The following is an 18,963-nucleotide window of genomic DNA, read 5'->3' as shown; positions in this document are numbered from 1 at the left end:
TGCTGTTAGAATGCTGGCAAATAGACTGTTTTCAAATATTCCTCAGTTAGTTGCATGTTATCCAGGCCAGCATCTGTATTTTCACCACTTGATTTTACCTCTTCACAATCTCAGAGAATAAGAAAATACAATTAAATAATTTAAAACTATTTACCTAATGTTTAAATGTGCCGTACAAATATGTTTTAGCACCTTTACTAGATGGACTTAGAAACAGGTACATACTCTAAGCTGTCATGATTGGACCACAAAGAGAATAAATGATAAAGAAAATAAAAATAAGTAACACTCAAACCAAGAATTGAGGAAAAGAGCCTTAAATTAACCAAAACAAAATTGGAATAAATAAATAGTATCGTTGAAAATACTACAGAAAACAATATATTTTTAAAGTCTGGCTTCCTTGCAAGTCTAATTTATGTGTATACTGTGTGCTAATATTGTTCAAAAAAGCTTTTACTTAATAATATTCTTTAATAATATGATTTTACAAAGTGCATCTTCAATTTCTGGACTCTCTCCATATAGATATTTTATATATATATATTTTTTATATTTATATATAAAATTTTATATTTATATTATATATTTATATATAAATATTTTATATATTTAAATATATATATTTATATATATATAAAATTTCTGGACTATGTTGTATAAAGTAAACTGATACTACCTCTAAAAGCTGAGATTACAGGTGGTATTGGCTTCTTCACACTTTTATACTTTTTCAAAATCATTTTTTGTAGTAATTAGAGGTATTTAAAACTGAAGGCTAATGATTTACAAAAAATGGTAGTTTAAAATGATTGGATCACATAAAAAGGTAATATAACATTCAGTTCTTCTAACATCTTTTTACTTAAGAAATGTCATTAGTGAAAATATTTGATTATGGCTTAACAAGAGTAGTGGCACATTCATTTATTAATTTTGCATAAATAAAGGGAAAAGAATCTAGGAAATATCATTTTATTTGCATAAGAAACTGAAAATGGTCATGAAAGTCATGATAATGTCTTCAAAAATCTCTTTAATCTCATTGAAAAATGTGTTGACTTTATTGCTGGGGTATCAAGATTGATATTGTTGTGTCTACATTGTTACTTCTTTGGAAGATATAAAATATCTCTATTTCAGAATCTTAGTCTACTTCAAAATTACCTTCTTGCCTAGATTTCATAACATATGAAGCTCTCTGTGTACTTTTACATAGACATATAGTAGTAAAATGATATGGGAGAGGCACGTAAATTCTCGTCTTAAATGGTACACAAATAGACCCTTGTGATTTGGGGTTTAACTGGTGTCATTTTTCATTCTGTCTTTTCTTCCAGCTTAACAAAGGAGCTAAGCCGTGTAAATCAAATAAATGGGGATGTTTCCCTATTCACCAAGCTGCATTTTCAGGTTCCAAAGAATGCATGGAAATAATACTAAGGTTTGGTGAGTTGAGGCTTTTTCTATGTTATACACTATAAATAAGTCTATTTTGGTGGATGCTATTAATTTGATTTTTTTTTCTTTTGAGATGGAGTCTTACTTTGTCGCCCAGGCTGGAGTGCAGTGGTGTGATCTCGGCTCACTGCAACTTCATCCTTCCAAGTTCAAGTGATTCTCCTGCCTCAGCCCCCTGAGTAGCGGGACTATAGTTACATGCCACCATACCCAGCTAATTTTTTGTATTTTTAGTAGGGATGAGGTTTCACCATGTTATCCAGGCTGATCCCGATCTCCTGACCTCGTGATCCTCCCACCATGGCTTCCCAAAGTGCTGGGATTACAGGCGTGAGCCACCGCACCCAGCCTAATTTGAAAAATATTTAACAGAATTAAACACAAGCTTTTATGTGTCTCAGTGCCCTTTCTTTGTTTTATGCTTTGTTCATTTTTTAAAATAAAAACCCTCCCTATTATTTATTTTATATACTTGTTATGTTGAATGTTATTTTCTTCTAAAGGTGAAGAGCATGGGTACAGTAGACAGTTGCACATTAACTTTGTGAATAATGGGAAAGCCAGCCCTCTCCACTTGGCTGTGCAAAATGGTGACTTGGAAATGATCAAAATGTGCCTGGACAATGGCGCACAAATAGACCCAGTGGAGGTAACTCTTCATATTCTATACGACACTTTTAGAGTTGTCATAAGCATGTAAAATACTTGATAGCTCTTTTACAGTTAATTTAGATTGAAATGCATACAAGAAATACATATTTCCTTCTGCTTATGAAGAAGCAGAACAAGAGAATACCCCAAGTTTCAATCTATGTAAAAAATTTTGAGTGCTCCCCCAAACAATTGCAGACACAAATATAGATACAACAAAGAATATTTATCTAGTGCAGTTGCCATTAAAAGAAGTTAAGGCCTACCCTCAGAAGACGATAATGTTCAGCCAGGAACATTAAAGCGCAATCATGAATGTATTTGGTTTTAGTTCTACTCAGAAGAGTTGTCATTTTTAAATTAAGGACCACTTAACTAATTTCTAAAAATATGTATGTGAAAGTGTTGACTGTATTTGGGAGCTGAGCTTATGTCAGGCATCTCTGACCAAAAGTGGAGAGTTCTGGCCCTTTCTCCTTCAATGTCTGAGTTTTGAGTGGCAATAAGCTCCCCTCCAATATACTCCAAAGGCCTGTATTTTATGTAGGAAGAGAAGATTGGATATTAATCTCATGTGGCTTCTGGAAACCTCAAAAGAACTCAGAAAAGCTAACACTGCCTTTCACTCTTTCTATATTGTCCCTTCAATATAGAAATGAAGAGCTGCCAATGGTGGTATGGGGTCTGAAGTCACTTCATACACTGAATGCTTACAGCAATGATTGGGACATTGTTCTCATGTTCCCTGGGGGAAAGAATGGCACCCAGACAATGATGGTGCAAGTATATGTTGTATAGAAGGAAGCACAATTGTCAGCTACCATTTGTTTATGGATGCTTTTCTTTGCAGGTCCATAAAATCAAGGAATATCTATCACATTTCAGATGATTAATGGTGATCAGTCTGATAGATATTCCTTGATTTTATGAATCTGTGAAGAAAAAGCTCACGCCAAATGTAAGTTATATTCTTACATTGAGATTTAAACATTGATTCTAGTATTAAAATCCTTTACAGAAGGGAAGGTGCACAGCCATTCATTTTGCTGCCACCCAGGGAGCCACTGAGATTGTTAAATTGATGATATCGTCCTATTCTGGTAGCGTGGATATTGTTAACACAACCGATGGAAGTCATGAGACCATGCTTCACAGGCAAGTTTCCTACCTATCATTCTGTATACCGATTTTCCATCTTCCTGCGTGAAATTAGACATTGCAAGGAGCAGTTAGCACTAATGCTAGCAAAGATTTTGTGATTCAAAGGAAAAAGGCAAAGATAACAAAGACCCTGTGGATCAACTGGAATCGCATATGTTCCTTGGGAATGGGAGTAGAATGTTAAAGAAATTTCACAAAATAAAATCACCTGTGGCATATTCTGATTCAAGTCCAGCGGATATAGGCTCAAGATTAATTTTCTGTGTGCTAAAGAAGTCTACATACACGGTCTTCCAAGTCATTTCTAATCTGTTCCAATTTCTCATATTTATGTTATCCCCATTTTTAGTGATAAAAATGGAGTAGATACATATGGATATGTCACCCCCACGCTAATCCCTCCTGCTGACCAACAATTATAGGTAAATGGTTTCAAAAGATATAGTTTTAGGAAATTATAACCAAATTTCCAAAAACAATAACAAATTTATTTGAAGTTTAGCAGAAATACACATCAGGCAAAGTGTATTAAACCATAGGCTTACTTGTAGACTGGAAATTCAGTTCTTTTGGAAAGACAAGTATCAGATGTTACCCATGTGAGTGAAAGAGGTATCTGAGATGAGCCTTCGCTCTCTCGGTCTCTTACACACACACACACACACACACACACACACAGAGCTGCCAATATATTTTCAATAGGCAATTGGACCTGGAATTCTACAATATCTCTTAGGAAAAAAAAAAAAAAAAGAAACTCTAGCTACCAATATAAGATCTGTTTCTAATAAATGTACACAGCAAAACCACCAGACACAATAGGATATGTGTGAATAGAAAGAAACTCCCACTTAGGATGAATTTTCAACCTAAAGTTTTATAGCATAAAACTAGTAAAAATCTACACATTTGACCAAAGACCAATTTTTTTCCAAGAAAATAGAAATAATAGGGCATTCCAAAAAGAATTTTAAAATGAAGATATTTGAGACCTTCAAAAATTTAAAGGAATAATCATTTACATAAAACTAAATATATGAAGATAACATAAGATTGTGAAAAACAGATTGTCATATTTGAATCCAGGATTGGTGATATGAAAACGATTCAGTAAAAAAGAAGTTTAAAAAAGCCATTGAAATAAAATGAAAACTCAATAGATAGACTAACCTCTAGACCAGAAATTCTCAAGCTGTTGCACATTAGAATCATGTGGGTAGCTCACAAAATCCCAGTGCCAATTTATAACCTAGAATATATCAAAGTATTTAAGATGAGTCTCAGGAATTAAAGAAGAAAACTCTTTGTTTCCAATGTTTCACCAATTTACAAACCCAATGATTTGGTTATTGTTAAAATGTATCTTTAGAACACAACCTTAATATATTAATACGCATAATGAGAAGTTATCTTAGGAAAATGGAGCCTTAATGTTAGAATTTGTTCCCTTGTAATTACTAAATATGATTAATATATTTTAAATATAATGCAACCTCTTGTCAATCAAATTAACAAACTGATTCTGAAATTTATGTATGAAAGGCCAAAAATAGCTGAGAGAACCTTGAAACAAAGATATGAGATTTGCGATAGGAAACACAAAGCTTTGAATCCTTAGTGTTAACATTTGTTATGGTGTTGCTTATGACTGCCTGTGAGATGATATCAAAATGTTTTCAATTCTCTCCATAATTATTTTTGGCTTTATAAAAACTCAGAAAAACTAACACTGCCTTTTAACTTTTGCCAAAGAGAAACCCCCCAAAGAGGGGCTTTTGAACCCTGCAAGTGAATTTGAGGCACACGTTACATGTAGCTTTTGCTATTCCCCATGATCATAGCAGTACCAGCGATTTCCTTGTCTTTTCTATCTTGGGACAGATGTTACTACTCACTTCAGAACATCTTTATGGTTATTTTTCAGGATAAAATAGGTTTCTTAAAGGATGAGGAAGAAAATATTATGATGTATTTGGTGTTCTCCTATTATTATTACTTTGAAAATGCTACCCTAGTCAGAATCAAATTATAAATTTTGAAAGCTTACTAATTCTCTTACAGTCTATCATGTTATTTTATGATTAGTTAAATTCACTTTCCAAATATAGTAGCTTTATTAAATACATTTGTATTTACGTCAATAGTACTTTTATTATAATGTTTATAATTCTGTTTTTTCAGAGCTTCATTATTTGATCACCATGAACTAGCAGACTATTTAATTTCAGTGGTAACTATTCCTTTTACTGGTTTATTTTTATTACTGTTTATAATTGAAGAAATCATATAATTACATAATATGGATTTTCAAAAATGAATCAAATTTTAATTTCTTGCTTATCAGCAAAAACAGTGTACAAAAGGATGATTGACATACTTGGAAGCAGAGTATATTGTGTATGAATACGTAATGGCCAAACATTACTGTGAACTTAGAAGTGTCAAAGCGTAATTTGGATATCCATATCAGTGTTTTTAGTGCAGGAAGTTGGCAGGTACATTGCAAGGAAAGCTGTTCCCATGGCCTGTAAGAGGGTCTTACAGGAGTGTGAGCTTGGGCGGTGACCCTTCTTCAGCCTGGTGGCTTTAAGGTGGAGGCAGGACAGGCAGCACAGGGGGAAGCTCCTACCCCAGCTGCCTCAGTGCCACCTTTAAAAACTGAGGAGTTGAAAAATATTGTCAAAGATTTATTACAAATGAAAGCATGAAGCATGGGATCTTTTTCACTCTGGGAGGTGGAATCAGTCAGCTTTTGAGTTGAATTTTAATAAGCCCTTTATACGGATGAATGTGTGGTGAATTTACGTAAGCTGCACCATATCAGCAATGACAGATTTCCATTTGTAGTATTGAACATGTGTGTGTTGTCAATCATAACTATTGAAATTACGATAATTACACAGAAGAGTCCTGGGGAGACTCATTATATGCCATAAACTATGTGTTATATGCCATAAACCATAAATGATAGTTATGCATGATTTCCTGCAAAGGCTGCCATCTTTTCACCAGGCAAGAGAACTGTGGCAGAGCCTCACTGACCATGGAACTTGCCAAGGGGATGCTGCCCCCATTGTCATCTATATTAGTGGGCCCCAAAAGAACAAATAAATATTCATGTTTGAATTTTAAGCTATTTTTTATTACCCTATATAAAATGCAGAATTATTTCCATGAAATTTTTAAACGCCTTTGATTTCTTGTCATATCAAATATTATAATATGTAATGGTTAACATTGACTTATTCATTTAAAAATATATATTTAATGTGATTTTTAAATATAAATTTTCTTAAATAAATGGCTAAAATTTTACTTTAGAATTTGAGTGATTTCAATTCAATTATTTCAGTTCATCTATTTCAGATAAAATAGGATTTTTTAAAAAAGTGGATGGTGTTTTGTAAATGTTTCTTAAATCATATATGTAATGAATTTGGAAGACTTAAAATTATAGACATTTAAAAATCATTTCTTGCAGTGGAAACTATTGATCTAAGTAAAAGGATATTATTTTTATGGTTCAAGTAGTAACTAGTGCTATTGCCAGGTGTCAGTAAAAAGCCTAATATGTGAGAATAATTTTTTGTTGAAATTATAAATGAATTCCTTGATTTCTGATGATACAACATATGAACTATGGGAAACTTTCGAATAATTCTATAACTAATCATATGGTTCAGTGCTAGCCATAATATAGACACTCTATATCAATGAATTACCATTAGTTAGAGATTACAATATATGATGGTTTTTCTGTTTTTAAGCTCTTTGTTGAATGATTTGTTTGATTTTTAGGGAGCAGATATTAATAAGATCGATTCTGAAGGACGCTCTCCACTTATATTAGCAACTGCTTCTGCATCTTGGAATATTGTAAATTTGCTACTCTCTAAAGGTACCAAGAGGGACCAAGCCAAGTCTTTTGAAGTACTACTCAGTTTGGTTAGATGAACATTCATTGTGTACCAAATGAACCTTCATTGTGTGCCACCGTGTATTGTGTGCCAGGCCCTGCGCCAGATGTTGTGACTTCAAAGATAAATAGAACACTTTTCATGTCTAGAATAATTTTCTGTCCAGTAAGGGAGCATACTTAAAAAGACAATTTCAGAACAATAGTAGATAACATTTATAAAGCAATTGTTATATCCCAGGCATTTGCTGAACATTTAATTAACTGTCTTTCAATGTGTCAGTCCTATGTGGTGTAGGTACTATAACTTTCCCCGTTTTAGATTCTAACCTGGGCCCCTGATAAGAAAGAAGTGAGGTGTCCTTCTCTGCTGTCCTCTTCTTTCTTGATCTCTAATGTGTCTGTACTTATATTTTATGCTTTAAAAGGTAAAGCTTTATGTATTTATGTAATGCATCACATATTTTCTACCCCACTTACACACACACACAAAGACACACAGAGTAAGGTAAACCTGATTTTAAATATGTTTAGTTTTCTCATCTAAACACAATTTCCTGTAAACTAAAGGAAGTCAAATTTTAAGTCAAATTTTTTTTTGCTAAGTTGAGAATCCACATAAACAATGCTTTAAATAAATGAATAGAGTTTATATTTACATAGTGTTTTTTTCAGGTGCCCAAGTAGACATAAAAGATAATTTTGGACGTAATTTTCTGCATTTAACTGTACAGCAACCTTATGGATTAAAAAATCTGCGACCTGAATTTATGCAGGTAATGTATATCTATGGATTTCCATTAACTGAATTGGGTTCAACAGAAAATAAACTAATTTTGTTTATTGTAATTTTTGTTGTTATAGAAACTGATTCTGGAATTTTAAAAATGTTTTAAAATAAAGATGACATATTTGAATAGTTACAACATGGTGATGGTGGTGGTGGTGATGATGATGACAATGATAATTGTAGTGAAACTGAGTTTTTTAACCTACAAAGGAACTTCATATGCAATCATCTATGATAAAGATAACATCTTTAATTAGTTTGATTTTCTTCATTCTTTGACTATTATGATTTGCATATCAGTGGAAAAATCCAAGTAAAATAATGAATTATCAATACTCCACCATCTATTAAGAAAAATTACTCAGCATACTTGACTTGCTGAGGAGAGGTTGAAAGCATTATTTTTATATTTATATTCACCAGCTAATACTTAGTGACTAGCACATGCATGTGAAATACACATTTTTGTCATCAATAGATTTCAATATTGCCGTTGTCTTTCATAATAAAAAATATGTATGTATTTGAACATTAAAAAAATAACAAAATATGAGAAGCTTAAGCTTAAGCATATAAAACATAAAGTAAACCTAATGTTAACATCCGATCCATTTTACCTAACAGAATGTATTAACATGAAGCTGTTGGGTGTTATTTGGGGGTGGGAGGAAATAAGAGGAGGGGCAGAGGGAAGGGCCGTGATCCAATATATTTGAAAAATGCTGAGTTAAAAATGTTAAGTACATTTTCCCATTGGCATGGTATCTCAGATCCTTTAATATGGTAATGTACATTAATATGGTAATGTACATTACATGAAGACAGAGCATTCAACTTCCTTCATATTTATTTTACTCTCAAATCCTTTAGGTTATTTACAATTTTGGCCCTAAGGAGTACATATTGACCCTTGTTGGAAAATATTTTCCTACACAATAGTTTTAAAACCATCATTTTAGCATAATAGCAGAGTTATTTGTATAATATGAATTTTTTTCCTATAGATGCAACAGATCAAAGAGCTGGTAATGGATGAAGACAATGATGGGTGTACTCCTCTACATTATGCATGTAGACAGGGGGGCCCTGATTCTGTAAATAACCTTCTTGGCTTTAATGTGTCCATTCATTCCAAAAGCAAAGATAAGAAATCACCTCTGCATTTTGCAGCCAGGTAAGGGTCAGTCTAGCAATGTATGAACATGTTTTCTTTCCGTTTAATATTTGCTTTGAAAATACAAAACCTAATTTTTTTTCAAGTTACGGGCGTATCAATACCTGTCAGAGGCTCCTACAAGACATAAGTGATACGAGGCTTCTGAATGAAGGGGACCTTCATGGAATGACTCCTCTCCATCTGGCAGCAAAGAATGGACATGATAAAGTAGTTCAGCTTCTTCTGAAAAAAGGTGCCTTGTTTCTCAGGTGAGGATATATGATTGGAATGTTTATATAGTTTCTTTAATTAGCCATTTTGAGGCTATCTTTTCATTATATTTTTAATTATGAGGTCTAACTTTATATCTCACTAAGTACTTTTATCCATTTTATTTTATCATCAAAACATATATAACTTCTAAAAATACTGCAAGGGAAGTCAGTATTATTTCCAACTGAAAGACTTTGAAGTTTTTAGACTTGAAGAACCTTGTTCGAGGTCACAGAATAAGTGGCTTTGTGCAGTCTTTCTCAGAACCTTTCTTTGAAATACAGTTCTCATATTTTACCTCATCTTGCTGCCATATTCCTATATAGAGACAAAACCATGGTTGTGTATGTGTGTGTGTGCACGTACACACACACAAAACATACAAGTTCAAATATTCTACTTTTCATTCAATCTGATGAATGGTAGATATAAAAAGCTCCCTTTAAGTGACAACAGAAGACAGTAAACATTTCTGAATTTTATTATGCTTAAATGAGCTCAAGCACAAGAAACAAAACAAAGTTAAAATATGTAAGCATAAGAAAATACGTGGCATAATTAAATGACATTGTGATAAGAAAGAAAAAACCTGGAAACATTTTACAGAGGTTTTTCATTTAATATCTTACCATAGCAGTAGCAAAGAGCTTATTAGGCTAATGTTCAAAAACACATTTCCTTACCATAATATTGATGACAGCAAATTAGTGCTACAGCTACAAGAATAAATGTTTTGCTCAGTTTCTTCTGGTTTACAAAGAAACACCAAGAAACTGGCCTGCAAAGGGACCCAAGTAGACCCAGGCCAGACAGTTGTTGCTTATTTACATCATAACTGATATAGCAACATGGCTCTTGCACTCTAAAACATCTGCTCACTAGCACTGAAATCAAATAGTGTCAGGAATTTTTTTCCAGGTAATTTGAAAAAAGATAACTAATATGATAAGGCTTCGTTGTATTTACATCTTGAATTTCTGTGGAAAAGGATAAACATTTTTCAAAGCAAATGAGTAAGCATCTTTCAGAGCACAAGAGGGAAGTTTTTCAGATTTAAACTCTTAGAATAATAACTGACACTAAGCGAAGTATCTTATAGCCATATACTATATTATTAGTAGTATTACCAATAACTATTGACCACAAAGACTAACATTACTTCATAAAAATTTGTTGATACAATGTTCATTGAAAGAATAAAACAAGATTTAAATTGATGTGTATCAGTTCATTATAGCTTTAAAAAAATGATGTATGACACAGACACGCTAAGCGTACGTCTCCTACCCCAAAGTGTTTGGTAATGTTTTATATACTTTCGTATTTTAAACCACTAAATAAAAAACGTGTGAATCACGTTAGAAATAGGTCATTTAAGATCATTAAGCTTGGAATTAGCTCATTTATTATAAATGTTTTATAAATATTTAGTTGCCAGATGTCATTTATGCTTTTTGTTGTCATCAGATTTACCTAGAATAAGCCAAATGGCATCCCATCCCACATTTCGTCTGCTAAGTGTATGCGCATATCTTTTCTTAACTCTTTACCAGTGACCACAATGGCTGGACGGCTTTGCATCATGCGTCCATGGGCGGGTACACTCAGACCATGAAGGTCATTCTTGATACTAATTTGAAGTGCACAGATCGCCTGGATGAAGACGGGGTATGCACTGTGGTCCTCATGCTTACCCAAAATCTTGACATAGCAGAAACTTCCAACATTGCCAGAAAACTCTCCAAGACACCTTTTACCTTCCTTGCTCTATTCCCAGCCTTTTGTTGGATGTTTAGCAAGTGGATTCTTGAGGTGAAGTATGAATCAAAAGGCAGCAGAAATGAGAGAATACCAAGGGGTGGGTGAATGTTGAGGAAACCCCCAGTCTCACAGAGCAGCGAGGTCCACAGGCCATTGAAATTTGATGGCAAAGCGTTTACTCCCTGGTAGGTCCACAGAAATGAAGGCAGGGGTGAGTTTTCATTAAGATAAGTGTTGTTTTGAAGTGTATTGATTTGAAATACTGCCCTTTATTGTGCTATTATGTCCTTCTGTTGGGGAGAGTGACTTTTGAAACGTATGTTTGTTCATAAAATGATGGGGATAGAAGATTGTTGTTGCCTTTAAAAAAAAAAAATCTTTATGTGGGGAAACTAAAAATGGGCAAACTTATAACAGTCACTGATTTTAAAAAAAAACATTTACAAGCTTGTGAAGCCCCAAATCTGTAAGCCACTGTTCTCCAAATGATCAGTCTCAGGAGGATTTTCTTCTGTGTTCAACCCAACATCTTTACCCTGAAAGCTTATCCTTTGTCCTTGTAGAATCATCCCATTGCAAAAGCAACACAAAACAAATACCTTGGAATTCATTCTCTCTCTCTCTCTCTCTCTTTCTCTCTCTCTCTCTCTCTCACACACACACACACACACACACACACACAGATCCACTTCCCACACATGCACACACACACACCATGTTTGAACTGTGAACTCATTATTTTGAAGCTTGATTCTGAACACCAGTTTTAAATCCTATGTATTTTGGTATTAAATAGTAGTGTCGCTAATGTCTTTTAAGCAGTTAAGTGGTGAAATAAGGCAGATTAGACATTGTCACCACATTTTCTGTGTCTCTTTTTCCTCAAAAGAACACTGCACTTCACTTTGCTGCAAGGGAAGGCCACGCCAAAGCCGTTGCGCTTCTTCTGAGCCACAATGCTGACATAGTCCTGAACAAGCAGCAGGCCTCCTTTTTGCACCTTGCACTTCACAATAAGAGGAAGGAGGTGGTTCTTACAATCATCAGGAGCAAAAGGTATACTGTCTTCCTGTCCACTGTCATGTAGTGTTCTCTGGTGTCAGGATGATTTGAAGTCTGAGAAAATAAGAGAAAAGAAATGAGTTTCGGCCATTAATTAAAATTTAAAATATCAGTTGTTTGCATCAATCTTCAAAGTTTTTTATTTTTAATTTGTATTTATTTATTTTTAGAAAAGGTCTAGCTCTGTCACACAGGTTGGAGTGCAGTAGCGTGATCTCTGCTCACTGCAACCTCCACCTCCCGGGCTTCAGCAATTCTCATGCCTCCTGAGTAGCTGGGACTATAGGCACGAGCCACCATGCCCAGCTAATTTTTGTATTTTTCATTGAGACATGGTTTCCCCATGTTAGCCAGGCTGGTCTCGAACTCCTGGGCTCAAGTGATTCGCCCACCTCGGCCTCCCAAAGTGCTGGCATTACAGACATGAGCCACTGTGCCCGACCCTTTTATTTTTAGTTTGTGTGGGTAAATAGTAGGTGTGTATATGTATCAGGTACATGAGATGCTTTGATACAGCCATGCAATGCATGATAATCACATCATGGAGAATGGTATCTATCCCCTCAAGCATTTATCCTTTGTGTTACAATCCAATTATACTCCTTTAGTTATTTCTGAATGTCTACCTAAATTTATAAATGAATTTTTTTGGATGACAACAGGCACATTGCTTAACCTCTCTGATCTTCAGTTTATATTTCTTAAAAAATAAAATGTGGGCACATAAAACCAAGCTTCACATCACTCTTGTGAGACTCCAGGGGTTCAGGTGTAGTGTCTGGAACCATATCATTGTCAAACAAACTCTGCACTGCCCTACCTGAATTTGCCCAACACGTGCCAGTAGAAACCCTAAAACTGGATGCTGGCAAAAATATTCCCCAAGGCAAATCGAATTGGTTATCAGTGCCATATAATGGGATGACTCTTAACATGTAATCTTTTGAGTTGGTGGGTTTGTAAACCATACGCCAAGGAGTTTTAGTGATTAAGTTAGAGGATAGTTTGTTCCACTTCTCATAATATCTTTTTAGTATCACTTTCTATAATAATCACAGATAGATACGCACAAGGGCCCAGTGTCACCTAGTAGTGGACACAGAGCAAACATTCTCATATTCAAGGCACATCAAGCCTGTGTTTTTGAGCATGGGCAGTCTAAAAAATCTCTTACTGATCATCCCTTTAAAGCACTTTTAATGCAAGTGTTCAATCCAAACTTTTCTTTTGACAATGTAGATGTACTAGATGGGTTTTACTGATAGAGTTTAACGGAGAATTGGATAAGATCTTGGAGATAAATGGGCTATTCTTTGCCTCCTGCCATAGATTTAGTTCCTCCTTGGTATGGTAAGCACTGTCTTACCCTGTTCAGTTGGATGGTGATGAAGAAAATGGGCAAAATCTGGAATGTTCTGGCAGAGGCTATGCTTATCAATGCACTTTACGCGTGTTAGTTTGTAGTTTAACTCAATACAGGATGTACACATGCATTAGTTATTAAATATGGGACCAGTACTACACTGATGATATAGGTATGTGAATGTGGAATCTCTACCTAACGTAGTCAGCTCTGTAAATACTGACCATTTCATAACTTCAGGAGAAGAAGAAGATATAGTCCTAGCTTCTTGGAATGGCATTTAGATACAGAGACAGAACAATGATTATAACAGCCATCCTGAAATTTACCCACATTCCTAATGTCCATTAATGGACAAGGATCCTGTTACTGAGTTGATCTTGGTTTACATGTTGGTTCCATTGGAACCAAGGGTGAGCATTGTATTTCATGAATACGCTTAAGTTTAGGTTTCCCCTAAAGAAATAATCTTGAGTTTCAGCTATTGTACAGAACAGAAGGATGAAGACCTGTGCTTATCTTACTTATTTATTTTTTACAGATGGGATGAATGTCTTAAGGTTTTTAGTCATAATTCTCCAGGCAACAAATGTCCAATTACAGAAATGATAGAATACCTCCCTGAATGCATGAAGGTAAACTCTCTAAAACAAAATTCTTCCTGGGTTTATGCTTGACATATATGATCTGAGGATTTATTGTTGTAATCACAACCTAATAATAATAATTTCCAGCTTTAAAGCTTCTCATTTTCCTTAGGCTATAAGGGAAATGAGACAATAACTACTTAAGGAAGGCCTTCTTGGATTAAAGAATCCTATTATTATATGTAATAGGTAATAATATGGTAAAATATTTTTATTTAAATAATCTGCGCCTATAGCAGAGACTACGAACTGGTGTTTGTTGGCTGAATAAAGCCTTTGTATATGTTTCACTTGGCATGCATGCTATTGTTGTTTCAAATTTGCATGAATTGCTAATGTTTGAAACCAGGATGCTTTCCTTAAGGTATCTGGTTTCCTCCAGTTATATTTTCCTCCAAATATCTAGCCTCTCATAAGAATGAGATCTTGTACCTGGGCCTACCTTCTCACAGGGCAGGAATTGCTGAGCTGAGCACCAGCAGCTTCCCATGGGTGGGACAATCACTCTCCTATTTAAAAACATGGATGAAGCTGGAAACCATCATTCTGAGCAAAATATCGCAAGGACAGAAAACCAAACACCGCATGTTCTCACTCATAGGTGGGAATTGAACAATGAGAACACTTGGACACAGGGTGGGGAACATCACACACTGGGGCCTGTTGTGGGGTGGGGGGAGGGGGGAGTGATAGCATTAGGAGAAATATCTAATGTAAATGACGAGTTAATGGGTGCAGCAAACCATCATGGCACATGTATACATGTAACAAACATGCATGTTGTGCACATATACCCTAGAACTTAAAGTATAATAAAAAATAAAATAAAATAAAATGCTCCACCTCTCCCCTTTGTATATTGGGCTCCAGTGCCTAGTTGTCACATATTGTCATTCTTATGCAATTGCTTTCCTTATAGTAGAGAAGTATTGAATTATGACTTTATCCAAACTGTGAAGATAAAAGCTTGCCCAAGGATAGCCAACATCTCAAGAACAATGGAAAAAAACTCTTATGCCTGGCATGGTTCCTTCATTTACATTGCTTGCCTGGCCTCTGTGAGTTTTTAAATATGTGACTCTCTTTGCTACATTAAATATACACCAGCATATGATCGGATACTCCATACAAGACAAACATGCACAGATTGTTGAGCGGATGAGTATTAAAGGATGCTAAAAGGCAATCTGGGAAAGTTGGGATTTGAGGGTTGGGACAGACATGGAATGGTCAAGAAAGGCAGAATGACTTCAGATATCTTGCAAAGGAAAAATATATCCAAATGCTGAAGGAGGCAGTAAGATATAGTGACACAGGGAATAGAAGACCAGATTTGGAGCCTTCTGGAGGTCTTGGGATTTAATCCTGGTGCTGCCTTTCACTGAGTTGTTTTAGGCAAGTCATTTCACCTCTCTGAGCTTATTTTCTGTTTTCTCTATTTCTAAAATAATGATGCTAATACTGATCTTACAACGTGATTACAAAAGTGGGGGTAAAATATATAAAGTGCTAAGGATAATGGTTCATACATAATATACCTCCTACTATTTTTGTACTGCTTTTGTGGTTATTAGTACTACTAGCACTTATTGTATTTTATTTATTGAGCAGGGACTTCCTGTGCACTAAATATTTTGGGCATTTTCTTTTTTATGATGCCTAATGAAAATTTGAGCAGTCCAGTACACAAATGGCAGACAGATTAACTTTTTAGGTGCCTACATCTCATCAAAGGACACATAAATACTCAATCTCAAACTTTCTTATTCTGTAGTTAACAATTGTTAAAATCTGTCTTAATGAATAATCAGAGATACAGACTTTTACAGAATGTTTTCTGCAACATTATTTGTAATTGTAAAACAATGTTGAAATATTCCCATGTGAAAACATAGTAAACAGTCAAAATTATACCAAAATGTTAATAAGAATTATCTGTTACAGGAATAGGATTAGTTTTTAATTTCTTCCTTATGCTACTACATTTTCTAGGTAATTTTCTATAATGACTTTATTACTTTTGTATTGTGACTACTTTTCAGCAAAATAAGTGAATTTAAATGTCTTAAGCCTGACATAATGCATTTGAATTACTTATACAACATTTCTGAAAAGTTGCTCTTGAAATCTCCCTGGCCCCCACCCAAGACAGCCCATCCTTTATTTTGCACACATTGATTATTACCCAGTTTTCAAACTATAACAACCAGACCTGCCTGTTTCTGCCTTACACAGCACTACTGGCTAGTCTTGTCTTTATTGTTCATGATGGTTGTTGTGACCTCTAGTACTGCTATCCAGTCACCAACAGAGCCTGCCTTGTAATTTTCTTAATCCCTTTGCTACCTGAGACCAGCCAGGGCCCTGTTTCTTCCCTTCTGGATATAGTCTGACCCTCTACCCTCAAGTTCTGCAGGTTCACCAGATGCCCCAGGAGGTCCTAGATGCATTGATGGGGCCATATGGTGTATCGTGTCTAGTCCTGGTTCCAAGAGGGCAGCCTGGCTAGGTAGTATTTCTTTCTCAGGACCATAAATTTGGACCACTAGATTTGGGGTGTCTCACATTGTTTATGCAGCCCCACAAAAACAATTGTTCCCGAACACCATAGGGGTGGCTCTAATGACCCCATAAGTGTTCTTTCCCTAAGTTAAGTATCTAGAGAGCCTTCATCTATTTCTCATTACAACATCTATCCCCCTGTCCACCCTCCTCTAAACACATACTCTCTCCGTGTTGCTTGGCACATGAGGTACAGAAGCAAACACGTTACTCCAGACTGGGGCAATTCAGAAGATGGGACCTAAACCATAGAAAGACTCCATTGCTGGGATGGAAAATCTTGATTAGGAACAATAAGTTGTCACTGTAAGGTACTCAGAAAAGGAATCAGATTGACTATCCTTTATCCCAACGTCTTGGGACCAGAAATGTTTTGGATTTCAGAATATTTGCCTATATATAATGAGGTATCATAAGGATGGGATCCAAGTGTAGATACAAAATTCATTTGTGTTTCATACACTCCTTAAAAGCATAGCCTGAAGGTAATTTTATATAGTTTTTTAATAATTTTGTGCATGAAACAAAGTTTATATTAAGTACTCGTGTGGAATTTTCTACTTATGGAAATATGTGGGTGCTCAAAACATTTTGGATTTTAGAGCATTTAGAATTTCACATTTTCAGATTAGGGTTGCTCAACCTGTAATCTATATATCCTCTAAAAGCCCAGAAAGACATCAAATCTTAGGCACAACTAGTGGACTATCTCTTACCGAGATTTTAGTACGTGCAATTTTATTCTCAAGCACATGGTATTTTTCTGAATCACTGGTGTTTCTGAGGCATGCAAAAGTGTTTGTAACATTTTGTATTTTAAACTTTGCTCCTGAATGACATAGATTATAATTTTTTCTTGAGATGCCAGAGGCCAAGGAAAGGAAATGTCTTGTGTGTTATTTTAGAAATAAGGTAAAATCCTTCCTAATATGTAGTGTACTGCCCCAATATCTTACCTGGTTTTTCTTTTTCAAAGGTACTTTTAGATTTCTGCATGTTGCATTCTACAGAAGACAAGTCCTGCCGAGACTACTATGTAAGTTTATTTTATTATTTTGTTATAATTCTTTGAAAAATATTAAAAATATTGTTACTATTGATCTGTAACCTACTGTAGAAGGTATTGATCTAATTTGTCGTATTATTGTATTATCTACTTGTGAGAGAATTTTTCCCTTACATTCTGTTTTCCCCTAACATTTTAATAGTTTTTAATAGCATCATTTTTTCTAGTCTTTATATTTCCTTAACTAATTGTGCCTTAATATTGAAGATCTAAAATATCTAAATGATCTTTTGAGAACTCCTCTCTTTCCATGCCTATGAGATATAAAGCAATTGAATAACAGCCTTCCAGGATATTTATTTTTGGAATTAATTTGCAATAACTTAATTTCTTGTCTCCACTTGAAATAACTTTCTTCAAATCACTTAATTTTCAGCAGAATTGTAAACTTGTGTATTTGATTTTTTCAAGAATTACTTTGGGGATTCTATACTTGACTAACTGTACTTTTTTAAAAAAAAAAATCTGTCTTCTACAGATCGAGTATAATTTCAAATATCTTCAATGCCCGTTAGAATTCACCAAAAAAACACCTACACAGGATGTTATATATGAACCTCTTACAGCCCTCAATGTAAGTTCAATGTTTTCATTATCTAAATAGTTTCTAGTTGGGTTCTAAAATGTTGTGATACAATAGTCTAAAATGTTTTAATACTTGATGGATCAAGAGAATTCCAGTTTTATAGTTCTATGTCTATGTCTGCCATGTGACTCAAACCCTTATTTTTTAATAAAGAAAGCAATCATTTTTTCAATTGCTGTAAAGTTCTACAGTTCATTTCTAATGGTCACGTAAGATCTGCTCCAATCCAGAATCAAATAAACCATGGGCAACACAGGTAACACTTGCTTGCCACCTCTATCCACCTACATATTCAAGAGTTTCCTCCAGTGTCAACCACAGGAAAATGCAAGAGGTGATTATTTCACAGCCACAGCTTCTAAGTTCAGCTAGCCACTGGGTTCCAAGGTAAACTCTGACCATTCAGAGGTTCTTAGATCTTAGATTCCAGAGGAATAAACCCAGTTTGAAGTAGGCTTTTAAGACACAGCATGGACTTAAATTTCCCAAGAAACTTTTAAAAAAGTAA

The 18,963-nt window shown here is 34.8% G+C and overlaps 1 protein-coding gene across 1 annotated transcript in view; it reads left to right on the top strand.

Annotated features, from left to right (window-relative positions):
• The window catches only part of TRPA1 (transient receptor potential cation channel subfamily A member 1), a 54,323-nt gene that overhangs the window by 11,180 nt on the left and 24,180 nt on the right, over nucleotides 1-18,963 (top strand). Inside the window, exons 5-17 of the mRNA XM_005563522.5 lie at nucleotides 1,341-1,449; nucleotides 1,965-2,110; nucleotides 3,131-3,267; nucleotides 5,455-5,503; nucleotides 7,072-7,171; nucleotides 7,865-7,965; nucleotides 8,984-9,153; nucleotides 9,240-9,404; nucleotides 10,962-11,076; nucleotides 12,059-12,225; nucleotides 14,136-14,229; nucleotides 17,780-17,839; nucleotides 18,348-18,443. Of these exons, the coding sequence (XP_005563579.2) occupies nucleotides 1,341-1,449; nucleotides 1,965-2,110; nucleotides 3,131-3,267; nucleotides 5,455-5,503; nucleotides 7,072-7,171; nucleotides 7,865-7,965; nucleotides 8,984-9,153; nucleotides 9,240-9,404; nucleotides 10,962-11,076; nucleotides 12,059-12,225; nucleotides 14,136-14,229; nucleotides 17,780-17,839; nucleotides 18,348-18,443 (1,509 nt within the window). The remainder of the gene's footprint in view (nucleotides 1-1,340; nucleotides 1,450-1,964; nucleotides 2,111-3,130; nucleotides 3,268-5,454; nucleotides 5,504-7,071; nucleotides 7,172-7,864; nucleotides 7,966-8,983; nucleotides 9,154-9,239; nucleotides 9,405-10,961; nucleotides 11,077-12,058; nucleotides 12,226-14,135; nucleotides 14,230-17,779; nucleotides 17,840-18,347; nucleotides 18,444-18,963) is intronic.

The sequence above is a fragment of the Macaca fascicularis genome, chromosome 8 (assembly GCF_037993035.2).
Source record: "Macaca fascicularis isolate 582-1 chromosome 8, T2T-MFA8v1.1".
In the NCBI taxonomy this organism is placed as follows: Eukaryota; Metazoa; Chordata; class Mammalia; order Primates; family Cercopithecidae; genus Macaca; species Macaca fascicularis.
This window is presented reverse-complemented; position numbering and strand designations above follow the sequence as displayed.